This window comes from Coregonus clupeaformis, chromosome 23 (assembly GCF_020615455.1).
Source record: "Coregonus clupeaformis isolate EN_2021a chromosome 23, ASM2061545v1, whole genome shotgun sequence".
NCBI lineage: Eukaryota > Metazoa > Chordata > Actinopteri > Salmoniformes > Salmonidae > Coregonus > Coregonus clupeaformis.
The window spans coordinates 8,857,673-8,881,820 of NC_059214.1; the positions used below are offsets into that span (position 1 = coordinate 8,857,673).

At 40.4% G+C, this 24,148-nt stretch overlaps 1 protein-coding gene across 2 annotated transcripts in view; it reads right to left on the minus strand.

Moving 5' to 3' along the window:
* Positions 1-24,148, minus strand: part of mycbp2 (MYC binding protein 2) — a 318,384-nt gene that overhangs the window by 136,425 nt on the left and 157,811 nt on the right. Inside the window, exons 24-31 of one of the 2 annotated variants that reach the window (XM_041843995.2) lie at positions 11,906-12,078; positions 9,760-9,885; positions 9,035-9,162; positions 5,825-6,051; positions 5,645-5,728; positions 5,428-5,524; positions 4,867-5,059; positions 4,217-4,491 (exon numbers count right to left, since the gene is read on the minus strand). In XM_041843995.2, coding sequence (XP_041699929.1) covers positions 4,217-4,491; positions 4,867-5,059; positions 5,428-5,524; positions 5,645-5,728; positions 5,825-6,051; positions 9,035-9,162; positions 9,760-9,885; positions 11,906-12,078 — 1,303 coding nt within the window. Of the gene's footprint in view, positions 1-4,216; positions 4,492-4,854; positions 5,060-5,427; positions 5,525-5,644; positions 5,729-5,824; positions 6,052-9,034; positions 9,163-9,759; positions 9,886-11,905; positions 12,079-24,148 lie in introns of both variants that reach the window. The other variant, XM_041843996.2, reaches the window with a different exon arrangement.

Below are 24,148 nucleotides of genomic sequence, written 5' to 3' on the forward strand. Positions count from 1 at the left end.
GCCTAAATGTGATTAACATTTGAAAATCAATTAAAGCTATTGTTTAAATGTAAATCCTGAAATTGACTCATTTACTATCGTTAGATCATTAATTTTGAACCTGCAAACTGCTTTTCTTCAGAAATCTTCATAAAAACCTTTCAACCAGTTGGCTGTACCAGAAATGTTGGCCAATTTCAAATGCCAACAGCACACCACAGGATAGAGATACAGATTAAATGACAACACATAATGAAAGATGAAGTATTGAAGTGTAATTTCCACTATAGTTTTGATTTTGTTCGTAAATAGTTTTTTGGCTACATTCTAAAGAAGACATGTTGTAAGTTTAGCTTTTTCTGCGTTGACGACACAGCAAAAAGGCTGGTCACGCCTATTTCAAATGCCATTTACAGGCCATAGGATAGGAGTGGAGACAAAAGGAAAATAGCTATTGAGAGCTAAGAGATTACAGATTTGAATAGAACAAGTTTGTATTAAGATTTTTTTAAATATATTTATTTATCAACAAATCTGAAGAGGGCTTATTTGGAACACCCATGTGCTTAAAGGGTACATTGACAAATTAAACAATAAAAACATTAGAAATTGTTATAAATGAATTATTGACACTTCAAATGAGAGATTAGACTTTCATTTTAACTAAAATGTTCTCACTTAAATTGGGTCAGTATATATAAAAAATGTCTGAAAAGCGGATTTGGTGGGCTAAATAGGGATGTTTACCCTATAGGTTTGCGTTGTTGTTATTTTAATTGGCTTGGGTCTTTTTTAATATCGAGGAATATTTTACTTTCTCTGTTCATAGGAGTAACAACATTAATTTCTGCATGAGGAAGAAATAATGCGGTGCGACTCGAGTTTCGCATTCAGCTGGAAGACGGTGTCTCTTTTTGGTCAGTGTCAGCGGAGGAAAGGGAAAGTGGAGGGATGTTGAGAGGCGGACCATCAGTCTGCTGCTCTATCCCTCCTCTGAGACTGATCATCGGATGCAGGCACCATCAGCCCAGTAAAATAAAAATATAAATAAAATGATTTAAATGTATGCTCACTCAGCTGTGCTTCACAAGTAATACAACAACGGATCCATTACCGGTGTGATCATATAGCCTACTTCAAATGCCCCAAACAACAGTGCATTGGCAGGGCAATTCAAGCAAAGCCAATATGCAGTGATAATGTATTGGGGCCTATACCTTACTGCACAAACCTCATTTCTACAGTACTGTTTTTAATTGGTTAATTTTGCACACAGTGGCTTCGGAAATATTCAGACTCCTTCACTTTTTCCACATTTTGTTACTTTACAGCCTTATTCTAAAATAGATTAAATAAATGTTGTTCCTCGTCAATCTACACACAATACCCCATAATGACGAAGCGAAAAACAGTTGATCAATTTTAGCAAATGTAGTACACATAAAAAAACAGAAATAGCTTATTTACATAAGTATTCAGACCCTTTGCTATGAGACTCGACATTGAGCTCAGGTGCATCCTGTTTCCATTGATCATCCTTGAGATGTTTCTACAACTTGAGTGGAGTACACCTGTGGTAAATTCAATTGATTGGATATGATTTGGAAAGGCACACACCTGTCTATATAAGTTGACAGTGCATGTCAGAGCAAAGACCAAGCCATGAGGTCGAAGGAATTGGCCGTAGAGCTTCGAGACAGGATTGTGTCTAAACACAGATATGGGGAAGGGTACCAATACATTTCTGCAGCATTGAAGGTCCCCAAGAACACAGTAGACTCCATCATTCTTAAAATGGAAGAAGTTTGGAACCACCAAGACTCTTACTAGAGCTGGCCGCCCGGCCAAACTGAGCAATCGGGGGAGAAGGGCTTTGGTCAGGGAGGTGACCAAGAACCCGATGGTCACTCTGACAGAGCTCCAGAGTTCCTCTGTGGAGATGGGAGAACCTTCCAGAAGGACTACAATCTCTGCAGCAGTCCAACAATCAGGCCTTTATGGTAGAGTGGCCAGACGGAAGCCACGCCTCAGTAAAAGGCACATGACAGCCCGCTTGGAGTTTGCCAAAAGGCACCTAAAGGACTCTCAGACCATGAGAAACAAAATTCTCTGGTCTGATGAAACCAAGATTGAACTCTTTGGCCTGAATGCCAAGCATCACGTCTGGAGGAAACCTGGTGGTGGCAGCATCATGCTGTGGGGATGTTTTACAACAGCAGGGACTGGGAGACTAGTCAGGATTGAGAGAAAGATGAAAACCTGCTCCAGAGCACTCAGGACCTCAGACTGGGGCGAAGGTTCACCTTCAACAGGAATACGACCCTAAGCGCACAGCCAAGAGAACGCAGGACTGGCTTTGGGACAAGCCTCTGAATGTCCTTGAGTGGCCCAGCCAGAGCCCGGACTTGAACCCGATCAAACATCTCTGGAGAGACCTGAAAATAGCTGTGCAGCGACGCTCCCCATCCAAACTGACAGAGCTTGAGAGGATCTGCAGAGAAGTATGGGAGAAACTCCCCAAATACAGGTGTGCCAAGCTTGTAGCGTCATACCCAAGAAGACGCAAGGCTGTAATCGCTGCCAAAGGTGCTTCAACAAAAGTACTGAGTAAAGGGTCTGAATACTTATGTAAATATAATATCTGTTTTTTATTAATTATACATTTTAACCGGTTTTTGCTTTGTCATTATGGGGTATTGTGTGCAGATTGATTAGGGTGAAAAAAACAATTTAATCAATTTTAGAATAAGGCTGTAATGTAACAACATTTGGAAAAAGTCAAGGGCTCTGAATATGTTCTGAATGCACTATAGGCTTCTGTTTTTTAAGTCATGTTAATAAAAAAATCTGAGCAGTAGATCTCGGCTTGCATTTTGACTCAGAAAAAGTTGGTGACCACTGTTCTAGAGTTTTCCCTGTTATCGCTATCAATGTTTCCCTTTACTGTGGCAATTATGATGACATATTAGCCACTTTCAATGCAACATAGCGACACAAAACGAACTACGCAAAATATTTTGTTGTAGGCAGAACACATTGGAGTAGGATTCTATTGCATTGACACGCACTACTCAGCCCGCACTCTTCACAGACCGGTTCTGCATAAACAATCAGAGCTGCAGTAGGCATATATGCAAATAAATAATTGCCATATATGGATCTGTGCCATTTACTTTGAACTGGACTGTGTTTACAGCATGAGCGGTCATGAGTAGATGCGCTTGTTTTGAGATCAAAGCGAGAGCTGCATTTAGCCACGTGTGCACATTTTGTTCATATCCTTTGCTAGTTAGTGAGTTATTAGCTCAGTTATAGATAATTTGTAGTCAGCAATACGGGAGTGACTGCTTCCTCCAAGAGCACAAAACGTAAAGAGCTTTTTTTGTCTTAAAGGGGCAGTGTTGTATTTTGAGACAGGCTTGAATAAGCTAAGTAGCCAATAGGCAGAGGGTAACATAATTTGTCTGATTCTCTGTAATAATGGTATGGGAATAATAATGTATTTTCTTTTGTAAAGTGGTTTCTTGCATCAAACACATTTTCAGTCACCTCCTTGTCTGAAGGACAAGTGGATAAACAGGATAATGTCAAGCCCTGCATGTTTTGTTTTTTTCTCACCAAAGTCCCATGGAATGTGGGCCTACACTGAACACCACACAAATGATAGAACAGCTATTTCCAAGTTAAAATGTTATGGGATGCATTTTCTCTATTGTTTTTGATGGTAGGCCCCTCTAGTAGTCCTACATTATGATCAAATTGCCACAGTAGCCTACATGGTCACTGTTACAACTGTAACTTAGAAGCACGTACAGCCTCAGTGTTCACAGTAAATGCGCACTGGAAGTTGCAAAGAATTTTCACAATGTTCAAGTTTGCGCTCACAGGTACAGTACAAATATACAGTATATTTGAAAAATAATGAATGGGAAATATATTAAATGAATATGAAATGATAAGAATTGGAATATTGTACCCCAACAAAAGGAGGCAATTATTCTCATTTACAGTGTAATTCACTTCACCTGTGGAAAGTTGCAGGTGCCTACAGGGTAAAAAATAGCCATGCTACCATTTTTTTTATAGAAAAAAAAACAAAACATTCCGCTGTATTGCAGTCAATTGTAAAGTGCAAGGGTGACAATATATTTGACCAAATCTGTAAGTCTATGCGGTCCATGTAGGAACTGAACAAACAACCTTACTCGTTAACCCACAATCTCTCTCTTAGACCTACCTGGTCGAGGCAGTTGAGTAAGTCGCAGAGGCAGGCCCACTGCAGTGCAGGCGTGGGGTAGAAGGAGTGGAAGCAGGCGGTAAAGGTGTTGTGGCACTCCTGCAGCACGGCCTCCAGCAGGGTGAGGGGCTGGGACAGGTAGCCCTGGGGGTCGTTGTCCAGCTTGGTCAGGCAGTTGTCCATGCCCTCTGACAGGATCTTCTTGAGCAAGCTACGGGTCTTGCCCACGCACTCCGCCAGCTTGCTGGACTCCTCCACCACCGCCTTGGTGCTGGCTGAAAAGGAGGAAGAGGGGGGAATAGGACAGAGGCCTGAGGGTTAAACCAGGGACAATATGATGCTGTTACATTCAGTTGACGATTCAGAAACTTTACTTACAGCTGACGGGTATAATGGTTTCATTAATTGCTATAACTATGAGCCTTTATTATAATGCTTATAATATGTTAGGTCTCTCAATGTAGCAAACTCATTGCTATCAACTTGGATTCTTGATTTTGTCTTTTCTATCATTTCCATATGTGTGTTACCTGTGTGTGTGTGTTACCTGTGTGTGTGTTACCTGTGTGTGTGTGAGTACTACTATGAGTACCTGCATGGTTGTGTTTGTGTGTCTTAGAGCATCTTTGTAACCCTACCAGAGAGCCTACCAGAGATGGGGAAGATCTCACAGATATAGACACGGAGCAGGCGAAGGCAGCAGGTTCCAACAAAGCGCAGACGCTCCAGGTCCAGCAGGGTGGCCGTGTACTGGAAGCCTTTCAGGCCTCTCAGTTCCTCCACCCCCAGCACTAGGGTGGTCCAGCTCCAGTTGAGAATACTCAGCAGGGACTCGAAACACTCCTACAGGGATAGGAGGGGGGGATGACATGTTTATTACATGTTTACTACAGGTTTACCACCTATTAATGAAACCTTTATGAGCTTACATCCTAACAACTACTGTATTACACTCCAGGGTGATGTTCATTAGGGCATGCAAAGGAAAAAGTTTCCAAACATTTTGCAACAGAAAACTAAAATGAGTGTTTCTTATTGGACCAGTCCAGGTAGTTCCCCTCTGTTTAAATCAATTTTCCTCCATTTGATGCCTGATGAACACAATTGGTTTCAATATTGCTATCATACAAGCCCATGTTCTGATTATGGGGTCTCTGCGGCCTGCCTTGGAACAAGTCTAGCTAGGGGAGAAACAGGCGTACGGTACGTACCACTGAGACGGTCCGGGCGAAGGAACGTTTGAGGATGTGAACCGGCTCACTGGTCTGCTGTTTCCCTTTGGCTGCGTTGCCATCATTTGACGGAAGCCTGCAGTAGTAAAACAACCACATTACATTCCCATTACAAAGCCGGTTACTTGAAGTTCATCAACATACATTTCACGGGTCACTATTCAGACAATATAAGGAGTGTAGGAAAATGACTTGCCTGTACAAGAGCTGAGGTATTTGACCTGCATTCACGTCGGTACCGTTGTTTGACTTCTTGGAGCTCTTGAACTGAAAGACCACACTGCAAAAGGGAGTAGGTTCACATAATTCACAATGTACAATGAGGAATGGGGATATCTGTTCAAGTAATTGTATTTCTATGGGCTCCAGTAGGTACCTGTCATCTGTGGTGATGGTGGCCTGTCCGTGGGAGCCACAGTCTGAGCTGGGCCCAGACACACGGGCCCAGGCCACATACCACCAGCCAAGCTGCAGCAGCACCGGCTCATCAAACATCATGGCGTACTTCTCCCTGGCAGCGCAGTCATAGGCCAGGACGTCAGTCTCAGCCAGGAGGTCCCCATCTGTCTCATGGTCTCCACCATCAGGCCCTAGCTCAAACAACTGTGCAGTAACACACAACACAACAGTCAGTGACAACATACAAGACTCTTGAATATACCTCTATTCGGACTGTGGCAATTTTTCAGCTCTTGACTAATTTGTTCAATATCACAGAACCTAGCAATTAAATGCATACATTGATAAATACATAATTAGTTGATACTAGTACACCTACTAACCTTGATCTTGGCGGTGTACTCAAACAACTTAGATTACGTCGGTAACATAGATAACATAATAGGCTAACATATGTTAAATATTTATTTTATTTATTTTTATTTCACCTTTATTTAACCAGGTAAACCAGTTGAGAACAAGTTCTCATTTACAACTGCGACCTGGCCAAGATAAAGCAAAGCAGTGCGATAAAAACAACAACAGAGAGTTACATATGGGGTAAAACAAAACAAAGTCAAAAATACAACAGAAATACATATAATATACAGTGTGTGCAAATTTAGCAAGTTATGGAGGTAAGGCAATAAAATAGGCTATAGTGCAAAATAATTACAATTAGTATTAACACTGGAATGATAGATGTGCAAGAGATGATGTGCAAATAGAGATACTGGGGTACAAATGAGCAAAATAAATAACAATATAGGGATGAGGTAGTTGGGCGGGCTAATTTCAGATGGGCTGTGTACAGGTGCAGTGATCGGTAAGCTGCTCTGACAACTGATGCTTAAAGTTAGTGAGGGAGATAAGTGTCTCCAGCGTATAGATATAGATTGGTGATAGCTGTTGGGTGTGATGACCAGTGTGGCAGCCATCAGTGCTGTGCATGACCCATTTGGGTACTACAGATTGGTGGGATATGGGATAAATGACCGTCCTACAATGTCAAACATGTACAGTGCCTTCAGAAAGTATTCACATCCCTTGACTTTTTCCCCATATAGTTTTGTTACAGCCTAACTTTAAAATTGATTAAATTAAGATTTTTGGTCACTGGCCTACACACAATCCCCCATAGTGGATTGTATTTTTTATATAAATTAAAAGCTCAAATGCTGAGTCAAAAAGTATTCAACCCCTTTGTTATGGCAAGCCTAAATAAGTTCAGGAGTAAAAATGTGCTTAACAAGTCACAAAATAAGTTGCATGGACTCACTCTGTGTGCTATAATAGTGTTAAATTCTTAAAAGTCTAAGCCTTTGGGGGAGGGGGAGGTCTAAGCTGACATGGAATTGTTTTAAGATGGTCATACTACGGATCATTTAGCTATTTGATTTGGAATTTTAGGACCGCTTTAGGTATAATAAAAGCAATTACACAAAACAATGACTTGATCAAATATTGAATTTGGCCTTTACCACTATAGCCCAGAGAAATGCATTAAATAACACATTCATAAATGGCAAAAGACAGTCAAAAAATGTATCATAAGAAACAAGGTTTTGACGTGTTTGTCCTATATCTAGAAGATATAAGAAAGCTCAGGAAATATTTGTAGTTTTTTTATACATATTTAACCCTATTTTGGGTAGGCACAAAACTACCTTCATACTTCCGTAAATTTTTTAAAAACCGGTACAGATTACCTTCAGTCGAGTCCCGTGACACTCGTGAGGGTCGTACACCATTGTGTTCGTGAGAGTCTCTCCTTTCCATAGAGTGGTCATAATATTTTCGGACGCTACAGATCTCTAGCTTACATTTTTTTATTATGTTACTTAGATTGACACACCGGTCCGTCAATCAACTCTAGGGGGTTAACATGATTTTTGAATAACTAACTAATCTCTGTATCCAACATACAATTAACTGTAAGGTCCCACATTCGAGCAGTGAACTTCAAACACAGATTCAACCAAAAAGACCAAGGAGGTTTTCCAATGCCTCGAATGTGGGACCTTACAGTTAATTGTATGTTGGATACAGAGATGAGTTAGTTATTCAAAAATCATGTTAACCCCCTAGAGTTGATTGACGGACCGGTGTGTCAATCTAAGTAACATAATAAAAAAATGTAAGCTAGAGAATGTTTAAAAAAAAAGTAGACAATGAATATCACTTTAAGCATGGTGAAGTTATCAATTACACTTTGGATGCACCCAGTCACTACAAAGATACGTGTCCAACTCAGTTGCTGGAGAGGAAGGAAACCGCTCAGATTTCACCATGAGGCCAATGGTGAGTTTAAAAAAGGAGGAAGCCTGTACAATATAAAACTATTCCAAAACGTGCATCTTGTTTGCAACAATGCACTAAAGTCATACTGCAAAAAATGTGGCAAAGCAATTAACTTTTTGTCCTGAATACAAAGTGTTATGTTAGGGGCAAATCCAATACCACAAATTACGTAGTACCACTCTCCATATTTTTAAACATAGTGGTGGCTGCATCATGTTATGGGTGTGCTTTTAATCGTTAAGGACTGGGGAGTTTTTCCAGGATTAAAAAGTAACGGAATGGAGCTAAGCACAGGCAAAATTCTACAGGAAAACCTGATTCAGTCGGCTTTTCACCAGACACTGGAAGATGACTTCACCTTTCAGCAGGACAATAACCTAAAACACAAGGCCAAATCTTGCAAGACCTGAAAAATGATTGTCTAACAACCAATTTGAAAAAGCTTGAAGATTTAAAAAAATTAATAATGAGCAAATGTTGCACAATCCAGGTGTGGAAAGCTCTTAGAAACGTACCCAGAAAGACGCACAGCTGTAATCACTGCCAAAGGAGTTTCTACAAATTATTGACTCAGGGGTGTGAATACTTATGTAAATGAGATATTTCTGTATTTCATTTTCATTAAATTAGTAAAATTTCCAAAAACATGTTTTCACTTCTTCATTATGGGGTATTGTGTGTAGATGGTTGAGAAAAAAAAATATTTAATACATTTGGAATCCAGGCTGTAACACAACTAATTGTGGAATAAGTCAAGGTGTATGAATACTTTCTGAAGACACTGTATAGACCTAGCAAAAAGAGCTAGAGGAAATGCAGTGCATTTGCTAGTATCCCTGCCACTGACCTTGATCTTAGCGGTGTACTCCCCACGGCCCCCGAACAGGCCCAGCCCCCCCAGCAGGATGTCCGCATCAGCACAGAAGCGGATAGCCTCCACCGAGTGGGCCGAGTAACCCCAGCCACCCCCGTGACCTATGACATTACATAGGAAGTTGCGATAAGTCAGCTCTGCAGCATCATCATCTGTACTCATAACAATACAATGAGGTTAGTTTTACTAATAATAATAATAATAATAATAATAATAATATGCCATTTAGCAGACGCTTTTATCCAAAGCGACTTACAGTCATGCGTGCATACATTTTTACGTATGGGTGGTCCTAGAAGTGCCCAGTCACTGCAATATGCCATATGAACATATAGTAGAGTACAAGGTGCTCTGCTGTTCAAATACTTCCTAAAGCATCCTTGAATTAATGCAACCCTGAATTATAATAATTTGTATAATAATCCTTGAATTAATCAGAGCTTGAATTGGCACGTTTTTAATGTATCACTGGTGATGAAGTATATGTAATATATATAAGTATAGTGTCTCTGGCTGGAATTTCATGTAAATCAATTAATCAAACCAAAATCAGGAAAAGGGAATAAGAGAAAAGGGGATAAGAGAAATAGCTGAGTGTGACAAATACTGTAGAAGATGAGAAATGAAAACCATGATTTCCTGTTAGTCATCGGGAAAAATCCCATGTGTGAATGTTTGTGTGTGGACTGAGGACTCACTCTCAAAGCGGTTGACCACGCTGTAGTCTTCTTTGGAGTAGACCTTCATAACGGCCTGAGTCTCCTCCTCTGTGCTGGTCACACCCATCTTCAGCTCCTGCATGGTCGCCAGCGTATCCAGGCAACCTGTTCACAACACACACAGGGGACATTCATCAGACGAATGGAAACCTCTGTTTATTGTTTTGTCTATTTTTGCTGTGCTTTTTATAAGTGCTTGGAAGTACTGCTATCATAGCACTGTGCTAAAGTGGTACAGAATAATAATGCTTTTCTTATAACTAGGCCTTTCTGCAAGTATGCACATGTATAATGTTCCTATGCCCTGAGAGAATAAGATTAAATAAATAAGATCTAACACTAAGTACTAAAGGCATTTTCAATAGCTGTCAAAATAAAATGATGTCAAAATAAAGTGCTTTAGAGGAGCGAGAGAGGGAAGGAGTAAGAGAGACAGTGACAGCAGAGTGACAAGTCCGGGACAACTGATATCAAGCAACATACATTTGGCCAATAGTTGCATTGATACACTGAGCTGCCAGAGCCATGTTAAATGTAAATACTGAGGCAAATAGTAAAAGAGTACGAATCAAATAGCTGACTGTGTATTTCCTGGCCAACACGGACAACATATGTAAGGGATAAACGCATAAAGTTTATATTTTCTTGAAAATAATGTACAATATGGTATGGACGACGCGGAGCGGAGTTCATTAGTTCCAAAATAATTGTACAGAGCGGAGGCGTTTATCCCGCTTATACCACGGTTGCCAAAGAAAACAATACTAAAGCACACATTTACCGGTAGAAATTACATGTTTTCATTGATATATATAACCTCGCTATTGTTATTTTTACTGCTGCTCTTTAATTATTTGTTACTTTTATTTCGTATTTTTTCGTGAATCCTTTTGGTATTCTTTCTTAAAACTGCATTGTTGGTTAAGGTAAGTAAGCATTTCACTGTAAGGTCTACACCTGTTGTATTCGGTGCATGTGACAAATAAAATGTGATTTGATTTGATATTTTCATTTTGATAAGTTCATACTTCATACCAAAGCTGGTCGTTTTAGTTCTATCGGTTAGGTTGCCAGAGAGATACGACCCAGTTGATAATTATTTTTGTTCTGATCTATGTTATACTTATGCAACATTCCTATCCCTTGCTTGCTAGCTAGCTACCAAACTATGGTTAACACAGTCACATCAAACAGTGCAGCCAGAATGACTGCAATGTAGCAGCATCTGCGTTTGTTTTAGCAGTTTTTTTTGTGACATTTATTTGAATACATAAATAACAATAAGCTGATGATGCGCAATTTTGCCTGGTTTAGAATAGTTGCTGTCTCGTCCAGACACACTGTTCATTACAGTAGAGGAAATCACATTGCATATCGAACACTAGGCTAAAAGCTAGCTAAATAGTCTGTTAGCAAATCTGCCAATATGACAACCGAATTCAACAATAGCAGTTGCTGAAAACAGCTGTTCAAACTAGAAACATGTGGGAGGATTTGACAGCATAGCACCACTTGCATCATGACTGCAAAATTGACAGACCTGAGAAATTAATGCAATCTCTACAAAAACAAATGAATGCTAGCTAGTTTTCCCTCATTGGACCTCCGTTTACAATGTATCCAATTTCTGTTTGTTTGGTTGTTGGTTTAGCTTTCTTTAACTTTGTAGCAAGTACGGTCTGCATGATGTAATGGTTTAGAACGGTAAAAATGTGCATATTGTTAGCACTACTTCAGAGGTGTCCTATATCTTTTCCAACTGTCCCGTATACCTAAATGTAATGTCCACTCTAGAATGCCCTCCTAGCCAAATCAGAAACAAATAGTAAACCCTTATACTACGGCATTGTTGAATAAGTCGATTCTGCTTAAATCAGTACAGGCTTAAAATCAGGACCATATTCATTAGTGCACACCATTGAAAAAAGTAAGAAAATGTATTGCAACGGAAAACAAAAAACAAGCGTTCCTTATTGGACAAGTTCAGGTAGTCCCTCCCCATTTCAGCCTGCTCGTTTCCATTTTGTTCCCAGCGAATATGACCAGGGACCTGCTACACTATGATTCCTCAGTAAATCCTCACAGAAAGAGGTCCGTAATATTTGTATCATCATTCTGATTATACCCAGTATGTGCAGGGCTCCGTGGGAGCGGGTGGTGGTGGCGTGGGAGCCGGCGGGCAGTGCCAGCTCTGGGCTGAGGATGCTGCAGCTGGCCTGGAGGTCAGTGGCCGAGGGCACACGGGCGTCGGCTATCACGGCGTTGTAGCACCACATCTCCCTCGATGCTGGCAGAAATCTACAGGTGGGAGGACAGTGAGCAGTTGAAATATCAAATAGAGGGTATTAAAGGGTGTGTGTGTGTGTGTGTGTGTGTGTGTGTGTGTGTGTGTGTGTGTGTGTGTGTGTGTGTGTGTGTGTGTGTGTGTGCATGCGTGCGTGCGTTTGTCTGTGTGAGGTAAAAAGGTTAAAGAGCATTCAGATATAAACATATCGAAATATACAGTGTAATCGGAAAATATTCAGACCCCTTGACTTTTTCCACATTTTGTTAGGTTACAGCCTTATTCTAAAATTGATTAAATTATTTTCCTCATCAATCTACACACAATACCCAAAAATGACAAAGCAAAAACAGGTTTTTATAAAATTTTGCAAATGTATTAAAAATAAAAAACTGAAATATCACATTTCCAGTGAGGGAAAAAAGTATTTGAACCCCTGCTGATTTTGTACGTTTGCCCACTGACAAAGAAATGATCAGTCTATAATTTTAATGGTAGGTTTATTTGAACAGTGAAAATCGCATGTCAAAAATGTTATAAATTGATTTGCATTTTAATGAGGGAAATAAGTATTTTACCCCCTCTCAATCAGAAAGATTTCTGGATCCCAGGTGTCTTTTATACAGGTAACGAGCTGAGATTAGGAGCACACTCTTAAAGGGAGTGCTCCTAATCTCAGCTTGTTACCTGTATAAAAGACACCTGTCCACAGAAGCAATCAATCAATCAGATTCCAAACTCTCCACCATGGCCAAAACCAAAGAGCTCTCCAAGGATGTCAGGGACAAGATTGTAGACCTACACAAGGCTGGAATGGGCTACAAGACCATCGCCAAGCAGCTTGGTAAGAAGGTGACAAGAGTTGGTGTGGTTATTCGCAAATGGAAGAAACACAAAATAACTGTCAATCTCCCTCGGCCTGGGGCTCCATGCAAGATCTCACCTCGTGGAGTTGCAATGATCATGAGAACGGAATCAGCCCAGAACTACACGGGAGGATCTTTTCAATGATCTCAAGGCAGCTGGGACCATAGTCACCAAGAAAACAATTGGTAACACAGTACGCCGTGAAGGACTGAAATCCTGCAGCGCCCGCAAGGACCCCCTGCTCAAGAAAGCACATATACAGGGCCGTCTGAAGTTTGCCAATGAACATCTGAATGATTCAGAGGAAAACTGGGTGAAAGTGTTGTGGTCAGATGAGACCAAAATCGAGCTCTTTGGCATCAACTCAACTCGCCGTGTTTGGAGGAGGAGGAATGCTGCCTATGACCCCAAGAACACCATCCCCACCGTCAAACATGGAGGTGAAAACATTATGCTTTGGGGGTGTTTTTCTGCTAAGGGGACAGGACAAATTCAACGCATCAAAGGGACGATGGACGGGGCCATGTACCGTCAAATCTTGGGTGAGAACTGTGCTCCTACCCTCAGCCAGGGCATTGAAAATGGGTCGTGGATGGGTATTCCAGCATGACAATGACCCAAAACACACGGCTAAGGCAACAAAGGAGTGGCTCAAGAAGAAGCACATTAAGGTCCTGGAGTGGCCTAGCCAGGACCTTCAATGCTATAGACATTATTATTTTTTGGTACCCTTCACCAGATCTGTGCCTTGACACAATCCTGTCTCGGAGCTCTACGGACAATTCCTTTGACCTCAAGGCTAGGTTTTTGCTCTGACATGCACTGTCAACTGTGGGACCTTATATAGACAGGTGTGTGCCTTTCCAAATCATGTCCAATCAATTGAATTTACCACAGGTGGACTCCAATCAAGTTGTAGAAACATCTCAAGGATGATGAAATCAGGATGCACCTGAGCTCAATTTCGAGTCTCATAGCAAAGGGTCTCAGTACTTATGTAAATAAGGTATTTCTGTTTTTTTTTTTATAAATATGTGCAAACATTTCTAAAAACCTGTTTTCGCTTTGTTATTATTGGGTATTGTGTGCAAATTGATGAGGAAAACACTGAATTTAATCAATTTTAGAATAAGGCTGTAACGTAACAAAATGTCGAAAAAAGGAAGGGGTCTGAATAATTTCCGAACGCAATGTATTTCGTAGACCAGACACGTTTCTCTAGGGCTGGGGGATATGGCCTAAATGTCATATGATATTTTTCTCATTTTTAACAGTATTAAGGTATTTTATACTTCTGAATAATAACCTTACATTCTAAATATGCTTCATTAGTTAGTGCATGACTGTAGGATGGCAACAAATGAATTCCAAGGGGTTTTAGTGGGGCTTTCTCCATTCTGATTGTTCTATAATGTTTAATCAAACTTCAACCAAAAATATTAGGAGGACCAAACTGACGGTGATGTAGTCCTATTTGCAACTTTCCATAGGAATCAAAATCCTCTTTTGCCTCAAACTTTGCTACGGCACATTTGTTCAATTACAGCATTCAGTTGTATTCCTTCATTTTAAGCATTTTTATTGATTTTTTAATCACACACTCATTTAATACCATTTACACACGGTCACATTTGTTTTATCCTTGTGTATTGTTTTATCCCTGTATACCAGGGATGGGCAACTGGCTTTTTACCGTTTAAAAATTATAATAAATAAATGCTTACTGTTGAGTTTTTTTACACCATTTTTTTTTATTCTTACTTATGAGAGTTCGAATAATAGACTACACAAGGTGCAATTTCGAAATTTGGTTGTGCATCAGTAGTCACTTAAATTAGCCCATATCAGCAAAACATTTTTAGATTGGTAAATTACTCTAGCGGCCAGCTATCTAAACTTGTAGGTCGAATTACCGATCGGGGTGGGGCATATTGATCATCAGTTATCATATTAAAAACTGCAAACATTTGCCTCTTGACCCTTGTCAAGAGGGCGCAACAGCGTCTCTACTTCCTAAGGTGGCTGAAGAAATTTGACATGCCACCCCGGGTCTTTTCTAAATACTACCGCTGCACCATGACGGGAATTGCTCCGTCCATGACCGCAAGGCCCTCCAGCGGATGGTAAAGTCGGCCCATTACATCACTGGGACTGTGCTCCTACCCATCCAGGACATATACTCGAAACGGTGCCTGAGGAAGGCATGCAGCATCATCAATGACGCCACATACCTCAGCCACGGGCTGTTCTCTCCCTTACCAGCAGACGGTATCAGAGCATGAGGTCTGATACCAACTAGGCAAACATATTACGTTATTATGGACTCAGTTCCTACCATCTACAAGCCATCAGACTGCTGAACACTTGAACTGGACTGACCACCTGCTCTGATTCTCTGCAACTTATCACACATGCACACACCCATATACATTCATGCTACACACACACACACCACAACTGCTGCTACCAGACTTTTATTATACTGCTCAATTTATACACTTGCCCCCCCATCCCCCCCATCCCTAGTATACGTGTAAATATTGGACTATAAATTGTGCCATCCTGTATTATAATTATGCAAAAATGTATTTTTCTATTCTACTGCCATTTACTTATGTTCGTATTCTTATATTTTACTATTTATTATTGTTGTTGCATTGTTGATGTTGTGTCATTGAGCCCACAAGTGGATAACTCATGACATTCCATACCAAGAATTACAGATCCTGTAATTGACAGCGCCCCTGGCAAGCTGATCACAAGACAAACAACTGATTTTCCCCAACATCCTGTTACGACTCGGAATGGTCTGCTGGTTGTCAGGAGGCAGTCAGCAGAACCCTTTTACATCCTTAAGTACCCCAACAGGGTCACGGGGGGGTCAAATGTAGACAATTTTATGAAAGCATCCTGGCGCCAAATGGGTTGACTCTCAGGAAGAGTGAAATGTTTGGCCTGGTGCTTTCTTTGTTCTAAGGAGAGAAATGGCGCCAAATGCAACATGAGACACTTGACATGGTTCTAAACAATGTATTAAACTGAATGGCTCACCACATGATTGGTATGAACCCAATCTATAGTGTGATATTTTTCCTTCTGATTTCCATGTATTAAAAGTGTAATATGTGTTTTACTGTAATATGAAAGGTACAGATTTTATCATGACCATGTTTAAAACCTGTAAACTACTTATTTCATCCTGCAGATTGTTTTTCTGGTTCAAAGCACATTTTCACCTGCTGGGAACACTTATTAGTAAAGGCGTTAGTCAGCATGCTTCAGTTCGGATGGCGCCTAGCCGAACCGAACGAGTGTGCTCGAATACTCCCATAAAAGTTATTCGCTTGAAAAACAAGAAAAAAGCGACAATAGTACTGTTTGTCCATTTTGAGACGCCGCCGTAGCCTGTATACACGTCCTCAAAATAGTCCAAATTAATCTAAGATAACTCAAGAAATCTGCCATTAATTTTGACGTTTTTGCCGAGGAGATCTTAGTCGCGCAATTTGACATCTAAATAAGATGTTTGGTGAAGTATTTGTAAAGGAAAGAAATTCCATGAAAACGAGTCGTCTCTCATTGAATGACAATAAAGACTTTATTGAAAAAGGTCTACTGTTGACCAATCACTGACGAAGGGGCATAGAATTGGGCTGCGAACCTCAGCTTGCCTCCAGAAAAGAAATTGTGCCCGAACAGCCGGAAAAACCCCTCACCGAAGTCCAAAACTAACAAAAACGTCACAAGATGTTGTCATAATATATGCACAAACTCTTCCAAACTGTTTAGTCTGGGAAGCATGTGGACGCCTTTAGTCTCAGGTTTATCTCATATGAACACTAAAACTTTTGAATCCTTACATTCAACTAGGCAGTCCCAATGACATGGCCTGGCTGTTAGACCCCACCTTCTGTGAGTGTCTATAAAAGTACAAGGCTTACAAACACTTCAGATCTGAACTTTGGGAGGTGTGGCCAATACCTTACAGGTTCAATGAAACTTAACTCTGACTGTTACCATCTGACTCCGAGAGAAACAATCACCTGAGAGGAACTTTTGCTGAATAACACACGCTGATCACTCAAGACGAACCACTGAGTCTTCATCTCTTGCAGAAGGGACCCAAAGCGACAACATACTGCCAACATATATCATACACTACAGTTGAGGAAGAATGGGAAAGTAATTCTCCTTTGAACGTTGATAAACTTGAACCTCACTTTTGAGAAAATGGCCTTTGAATATTTTGGCACACCTACTTGAGAGCTCTTCTTTGTCTACACCAATTCAGCATCGTTCACACCCTCTTAAGCTTTAGCCCCACCCATCTCTTTAAGGGTTGATCTGAGCATTCTGTCCTAACAACAGCAGTCAAGCACCCAAGCTAACATTGGCTCACTTGCTAGCTACTTCCAGACACAAATGAGAGAACAGCTCATTCTGACAATTTTACTCGCTCTAGCAGGGCTGGTTAGGCTGTTTTTTATGTTATTCCGAGCATTGGTGACTGCAACTGTGCTGCTGGCAACAATTTACGCTTTTTTGGCAACGTTTATTCAACGGGTGTTGAGCGTTCATAAATGTGTCAGTTATTCTGCGCTCTGGCACACTCAGACGAGAGTGCTCAGAAATCGGAGTAGATAGTCAGAGCGAATTTACCAGCTATGTCCAGCAACAGCTGTCGCAGTGGCATCATTAACATTCTATTGAAATGGTTACTTGCATAGTGGAGTCTTTTGTTAAGACAAGTAGCTAGCTAGCTAAACAATGAACCATAATCCCAACACATGACGTTACTAACCTGCATGAATCTGCAGGTAGCTAACCAACCAGGTTCAATTTTAGCTAGCTAACATTAGGCTATAACTAGCAAAGCAAATGGCTCTGAGATACGAATAATATTACTACACAGATCATACACGTAACGTTAGCTAGCGAGCCAGCCAGCCAGCTAATGTTAGCTAGCTAGCTAACAGTACACTAACTTGAAATGAAAACGACTTTGACAAAATTAGAAACGTGTATTATCTGAAAATGTAGCTAGCTAGACTATCTTACCCGTATACATGGATGGATGCTTCTCCCTCACTGTCACGGATGCCATGGTTGCCCTTAGTTTGAAGATGTAATCCGGAGACAGGTGTTTTCTCCATCTCCTTAGCTATCATACTCAAAACTCGGTGTTTCAGAAAGTTGAGAGCAACCCTTATGCAGTCCTACTACGCAATATATTTGATTTAAAGCAGCGTTAGACAGGATTACCTACACATACTGACCAGCTCAAATAGACAGAAGCGTGCTACTGGGCAAACCAATCCGAACTCATCTCTCAGCATGTCCAGCCCACTCATTATCTCAGCCAATCATGGCTAGCAGGAAGGTTGCTGTCTTTTTCCATGGCTAAACCAACTAGGCTCATAATTTAACAATTTTATTTGTATTAACAGATTGTATACACGTTTGTTATTAAGGCACATGAAAGTTCACATGTTCCAGAAGGCATTACTGCAAAAAAATGCATTTTGGTTTAAAAAAAAGTTTACGTTCAAATGGCTCTCCTGTGAAGTAGTGACCCGCCACATACGCCTAGTTTCCTGAACCGAGTCACATATATCATTGCATTGAATTTCCCTTTGGTGTGACGATGTGTCTGCATTACATTGGTGGCAGTAACTGATTATTGTAAGACTGTTAGTGTTGTACGTTAGTCTTAATTACATGTCATGATAAATACTGTCAGTGCCACGGGCGACCCCTGGTGGAACCTTACACTCACTGCTCCTGTTTTCACAACTAAGAATTCCCAACTCCAAAGTCCTGTTAGATTCCATAAGCCTATTCAATTGATTTGTAGTGTTTTCCATGTCAATGACTATTGCATTACACTTGTATCTGGTCTATTAAGACCACTGTAACTACCTCATTTTCCAACGTATTTAGCCTAGTAATAAAAGTCCTTAAACAAGCCATTGGATTTTTGAAGTCTGAGAACTCGATGACATTTCAGAATGAGAATATAGTAACTGACTGTTGATTGAGACTACTGTTGATATAAGTATTAATGGTATAACGGTTAATGATAACTATTGTAGAGTTAATGAATGGGACCTCTCCGTATAAAAATCCCGATGGGATAACCAAATTAATTATGATAAATTGGATTAATTATTCCAGTAATTAATCAATTATTCATCCAACATAGCCAAGTTCACAACATCGAGAAAGAACCTGTAAGTAAGCATTTCGTTGGATGATGTATACCATGCGTAACCCGTACATATGACTAATAGAACTTGAAACAGAATGCCTTCATTTCTTCAAAAACTTACACTGGCCAGTTGCACTCTGCTGTTAACGTTGATTGCTGATATGCTAAGGCATGTATGACATTATAATCTTTTTCATGTTTGCCAGTTTGTCATGTTTAACTAGCTAGCTACTGAAAATAGCCACTGTGGTGTGAGTGCTAATCAATTAGCAAGCTAATCAAACCATGTTACATTATTATAGACACATGCTAAGTTGGCTAGCTAGCTAGCCACAATGAAATTCTAGCTAAATAGCTAGCAAGCTATTGGATTAGAGATTTCAAGGTCGTTTTTTTTGCATGTTCAACTAGTCTGAGGTCCTGAGTGCTCTGGAGCAGGTTTTCATCAAGGATCTCTCTGTAATTCCCTCCGTTCATCTTTCCCTCGATCCTGACTCGTCTCCCAATCCCTGTCACTGAAAAACATACCCACAGCATGATGCTGCCACCACCATGCTTCACCCTAGGGATGGTGCCAGATTTTCTCCAGAAGTGACGCTTGGCATTCAGGCCAAATAGTTCAATCTTGGTTTCATCAGACCAGAGAATCTTGTTTCTCATGGTCCGAGTCGTTTAGGTGCCTTTTGGCAAACTCCAAGTGGACTGTCATGTGCCTTTTACTGAGGAGTGGCTTCCGTCTGGCCACTCTACCATAAAGGCCTGATTGGTGGAGTGCTGCAGAGATGGTTGTCCTTATGGAAGGTTCTCCCATCTCCACAGAGGAACCCTGGAGCTCTGTCAGAGTGACCATCGGGTTATTGGTCACCTCCCTGACCAAGGCCCTTCTTCCCCGATTGCTCAGTTGGAGGTGGAGGTGCTGACGTGGGTGAGAACCAACAACATACCTATACCACTGCAGAAGAAACACAAGCAGATCCAAATGAGCAGGACCTGGGCACTTGTGTATCATGTGATGTCCTGAAGAAGGGCTTAAAGGATTTGCAGTGCAGGTACGATGCTCTGCAACTCGAGGCTGTAAAGATCAGGGCAGAGAGAGACTTCTACAAAGAGAAGGCATCTAAATCCTCTCTCTCTCTTTTGGCACCTTCATAAGCAAAAACAATTAAACACATACATACTACTGTGGGGTGCCAAGCATGGCGTTTGTTGTGTGGATTTTTTTCAATTCATTAGTGAGAGGAGGATTCTGTGTTCCTTACATTGATTAAGTTACGCCATGGACTAAACAACTGAGACTTAGCTTTTCACTTCGGGGTGTCTGCTGCTTGTGTGTCAAACATAATTAATAAACATAAATAACAATCCTCTAGCTGTTCTCCGTCTACTCCACTACAAAATGGAGGAGGAGAAGCAAATGGAGACGACCTACTTGTCAGGCAAGTTCCAGGTAGCATGGGCCATTCGGATAGGAACAGATGACAAGATACATCCATCAAGCCGGAGCGGCGCCCAGCCACAGGTGTTGAGAACGAGAAAGTTCCAATTTGCGTTTTTCCTTTAAGTTCGCACAGAATTGAAATTTGCTTGCTAAGGATAGCTACCACATTCCTTTAATCCTCCGCAAGCAAACAATAGTTGCATTGGATCTCCGGATTGTCAATATTGTCCCGGACAAGAGCGTAACAAACACAGCTTCTACAGCGCTGGAAATATTCATTAGCTATTCAAGGCAAAGCGGGCTCCATTGCAACCTAGCTAGCTAGCTGGCTAGCGGGTAAACATCCAGTCCAAACCAGCAGGTTTTGACACAAACACTTATGAACAAAATAAATCTTCGTAAACAACAGACCGAAAACAATAGGTCGAGGCACAGGAGGTATCCGAGTTTATGACAGGAAATTACATCACATTTTTCTGTGTACTAGGCTGGGTAGACAGTGAGTGACTTGCACAGTTTTTTATTGAGAGGCCATTTAATTTGAGGGCGAGGCCACAGACCTGGTCAAACCAAACACCATAACACTCTGAAAGCCTTCATTGGCATCACGCCATATGGTGCCATTTCGTTTGTTTCAAAGCTTTGGGGAGGGAGAATCTCGGACAAAGAGATTACCGCAAAGTCTGACTTCTATGCATGTATCAATCCTGGAGGCCAAGTGATTGCAGACAGAGGATTCCTGATTGCTGAAGACTTGGCTAAACTTGGTGACACACTGGTTATGCCTCCCTTTCTCAAGGGAAGGCATCACCTTTCAGGACATTCAGTCGAGAGGGCAAGACAGTTGTCTGCCTTGAGAATACATGTGGAGAGAGTCATTGAGAAAATTATGATTTTTGACATCCTGCAAAAACACTCTTCCACTGACTTTGGTGCCTCCATCTAGTGACATTAACAATTTGCTGTGCCTTGAGACATTTTTGACCTAAGCTCATTGAATAACTGTGTGTGTGTGTGTGTGTGTGTGTGTGCGCGTGCGTTATATGACAATTCAATATATTGTTCAACCAATAAATGTATTATTATATATAAATCTTGTTTATTTCAGTTATTCTGTGGCATTAGTTAAATTTGATATATCATATTGAAATTCCATGAACGTAAACACAATTTTAAGATTCAATTTAATGTGGCACGCTCAAATTCAGGCCTATATCAAAACAGAAACCCACACAATAAATGGGGGAGCTATCCTCTTAGCCCAGTGTTTTTTGTGCATTTTGACTTTTGGAAATGAATTAAAAGAGTAATGTAAAACTAAAATAATGGATTGTGTGCTGATTCCCCTCAGTCAGCTTAACCCTATTTTCAACCGACTGGTAGAGCATGTTTTGATAGTGGATTTAGAAGTGGATATGAAAGAAAATCTTCAGCTGAACCCTCCTGTACAATTTACATAATTTGTATCCTTTTGGGTTGATGCAGTTCAGGTGATGTGGCACTAAATTTGCCCACTCAAAGAAAGAAAACTCAGAATCAGTCACCAAAGATATGGGATAAAAGGCAAGAATTCAGTTGGTGAGGGATGAATATCGCATTGAACAGTATGAATATGTAAATACATTGTTAAAATAAATAATATAAATGTTTTTTGCTTAACCAGGCAGTTGATATGTCAGCAAGAAGTGCAGTGGAGTAAGAACAGGGTAAATAATTGTTTTGTTAAAAATACTTATTTTGGTGAAAAATATGATTGAGTTGTTGACAACACACAATATTATTCAACATAAATTGGTTAAACCACATTTCATGCCCCATGGGGTCAATTAATCAATATTTAGACTAAAGGTTGCCTATTAAATAAGGTCTATAATAGTATTAAAAAACAGCTCTTTGTCATTTATTATCTCAAAATGTTGTCTGAACATGTGGAAAACACGATGGAAGAAACTAGATAATTAGAAATTCTATATAAACATTTTTGGGGGACCACCTGAAAACACATTCATTTTTATTTTTATGTTTGGACACACAAAATTACCATAATTTGTTTACAATTGACATCAGTCCTCATTTAGAAATACTTACCTATAAAATCCATTAAAGCAGACCTAAAGTAATTTATGTTATATTTTTGAGATGAGTAAAAATGCTATGAAAAAACCTATTCTAACGTGGCATCGCTAATATGACCCTCTTTTGATTTCTCAACCTCAAGGTTGAGAATTTTACTGTAATTTACTAAATTAAACATTACCATTTTTTAATATTGTTTTTTTTGTGAAGTTCTAATGAGTTGTTAGTAAGAGGAATTTAAGGTGAAATCATTTGTTCAACATGTTTTTGAAGAAGCCACAATAGGGGGACTGGGGGAGCTAGACTCTTACCCCAGTCTACAGTCCAATCGTCTCATTTGAAGGGGTAACTTTGTATACTCTAGTCTCGACTCAGTCATGTGCAGAATCAACACTGCCACTTCTTGTTTAAGATACTTCCTACACGCATTGCACAACCATTGCCCTGTCTTCCTTTTCATTCTTCCACAGCTGTAATGGAACCGCTTCACCATGCAGTCTTCATTTGTACAGTGGATGATCTAGACCAGGGATGGGTAACTTTGATGGGGGTGGGGGTCACAGAAAAACAGGTAAGTAATTCGACCAAGTATAGATAGCTGGCCGCTAGGCTAATATACCAATCTAAAAATGTTTTACTGACTAATTGAGTTACTGCTGATGCACAACCACATTTTGAAATTGCACCTCGTCTATTCTATTATTCTAACTCTCAACAGTAAATTGAGACCCTGACTGAGATACCAAAAAATGCAATAATAATAATTTGGTCCTCGGCCTACAAAAGGCAGTATGATTCTACCTGGATTATGTTGGAGAGGCTTCCATTAAAGAACACCCTATGTGTTCTGTTAGACAGGTAACTCTTTATTCACAATATAGCAGGGGTTGTAAAGCCATAACACATACGTTTTTCCCTCAGCAGACTATGATCGATAATGTCAAAAGCCGCACTGAAAATGCAAGACCCTCAAGCTGAGCTATGTCCATTGTCCCATGGCAGTCACACCAGGAAATCAGGAAGTTTTTGACAAAAACTTAGAACAGTTCGGTACTATAATATTTTTATACGATCGGTACTTCTGTCAAACTTGATTGAGAGGATCAACTCTATCAGTGCATAGCACGCCTGCGCCACTTAATCATTAGTAGAGCTGTCTGGGCTGCATTGTTAGCTCCCCACTCATGCTGCACAAAAGTTAGCTAATGCATTTGAATAATGCAACATGACATGTAGAAATTTTGAATTACTGTTCGCAAAACAATGTCATTAACAGGCTAGAATACTTTCACAATGCAAGATGATACCGGTAGCTTAAGCTTTAGGCAAACTTTTCTTGCTAGCTTACAGCTGAAGCTAACATCAATTCACAACCCTAGTACTTTCAGTTAGCTGTGAATTCAGCAAAATATGCTGATTTCAAAGCTGATTGTCACCTAAACCTTTATTAATTCACTTCGTCAGCCTAGCCTCCCATCTCCTTCGAACAGACTGC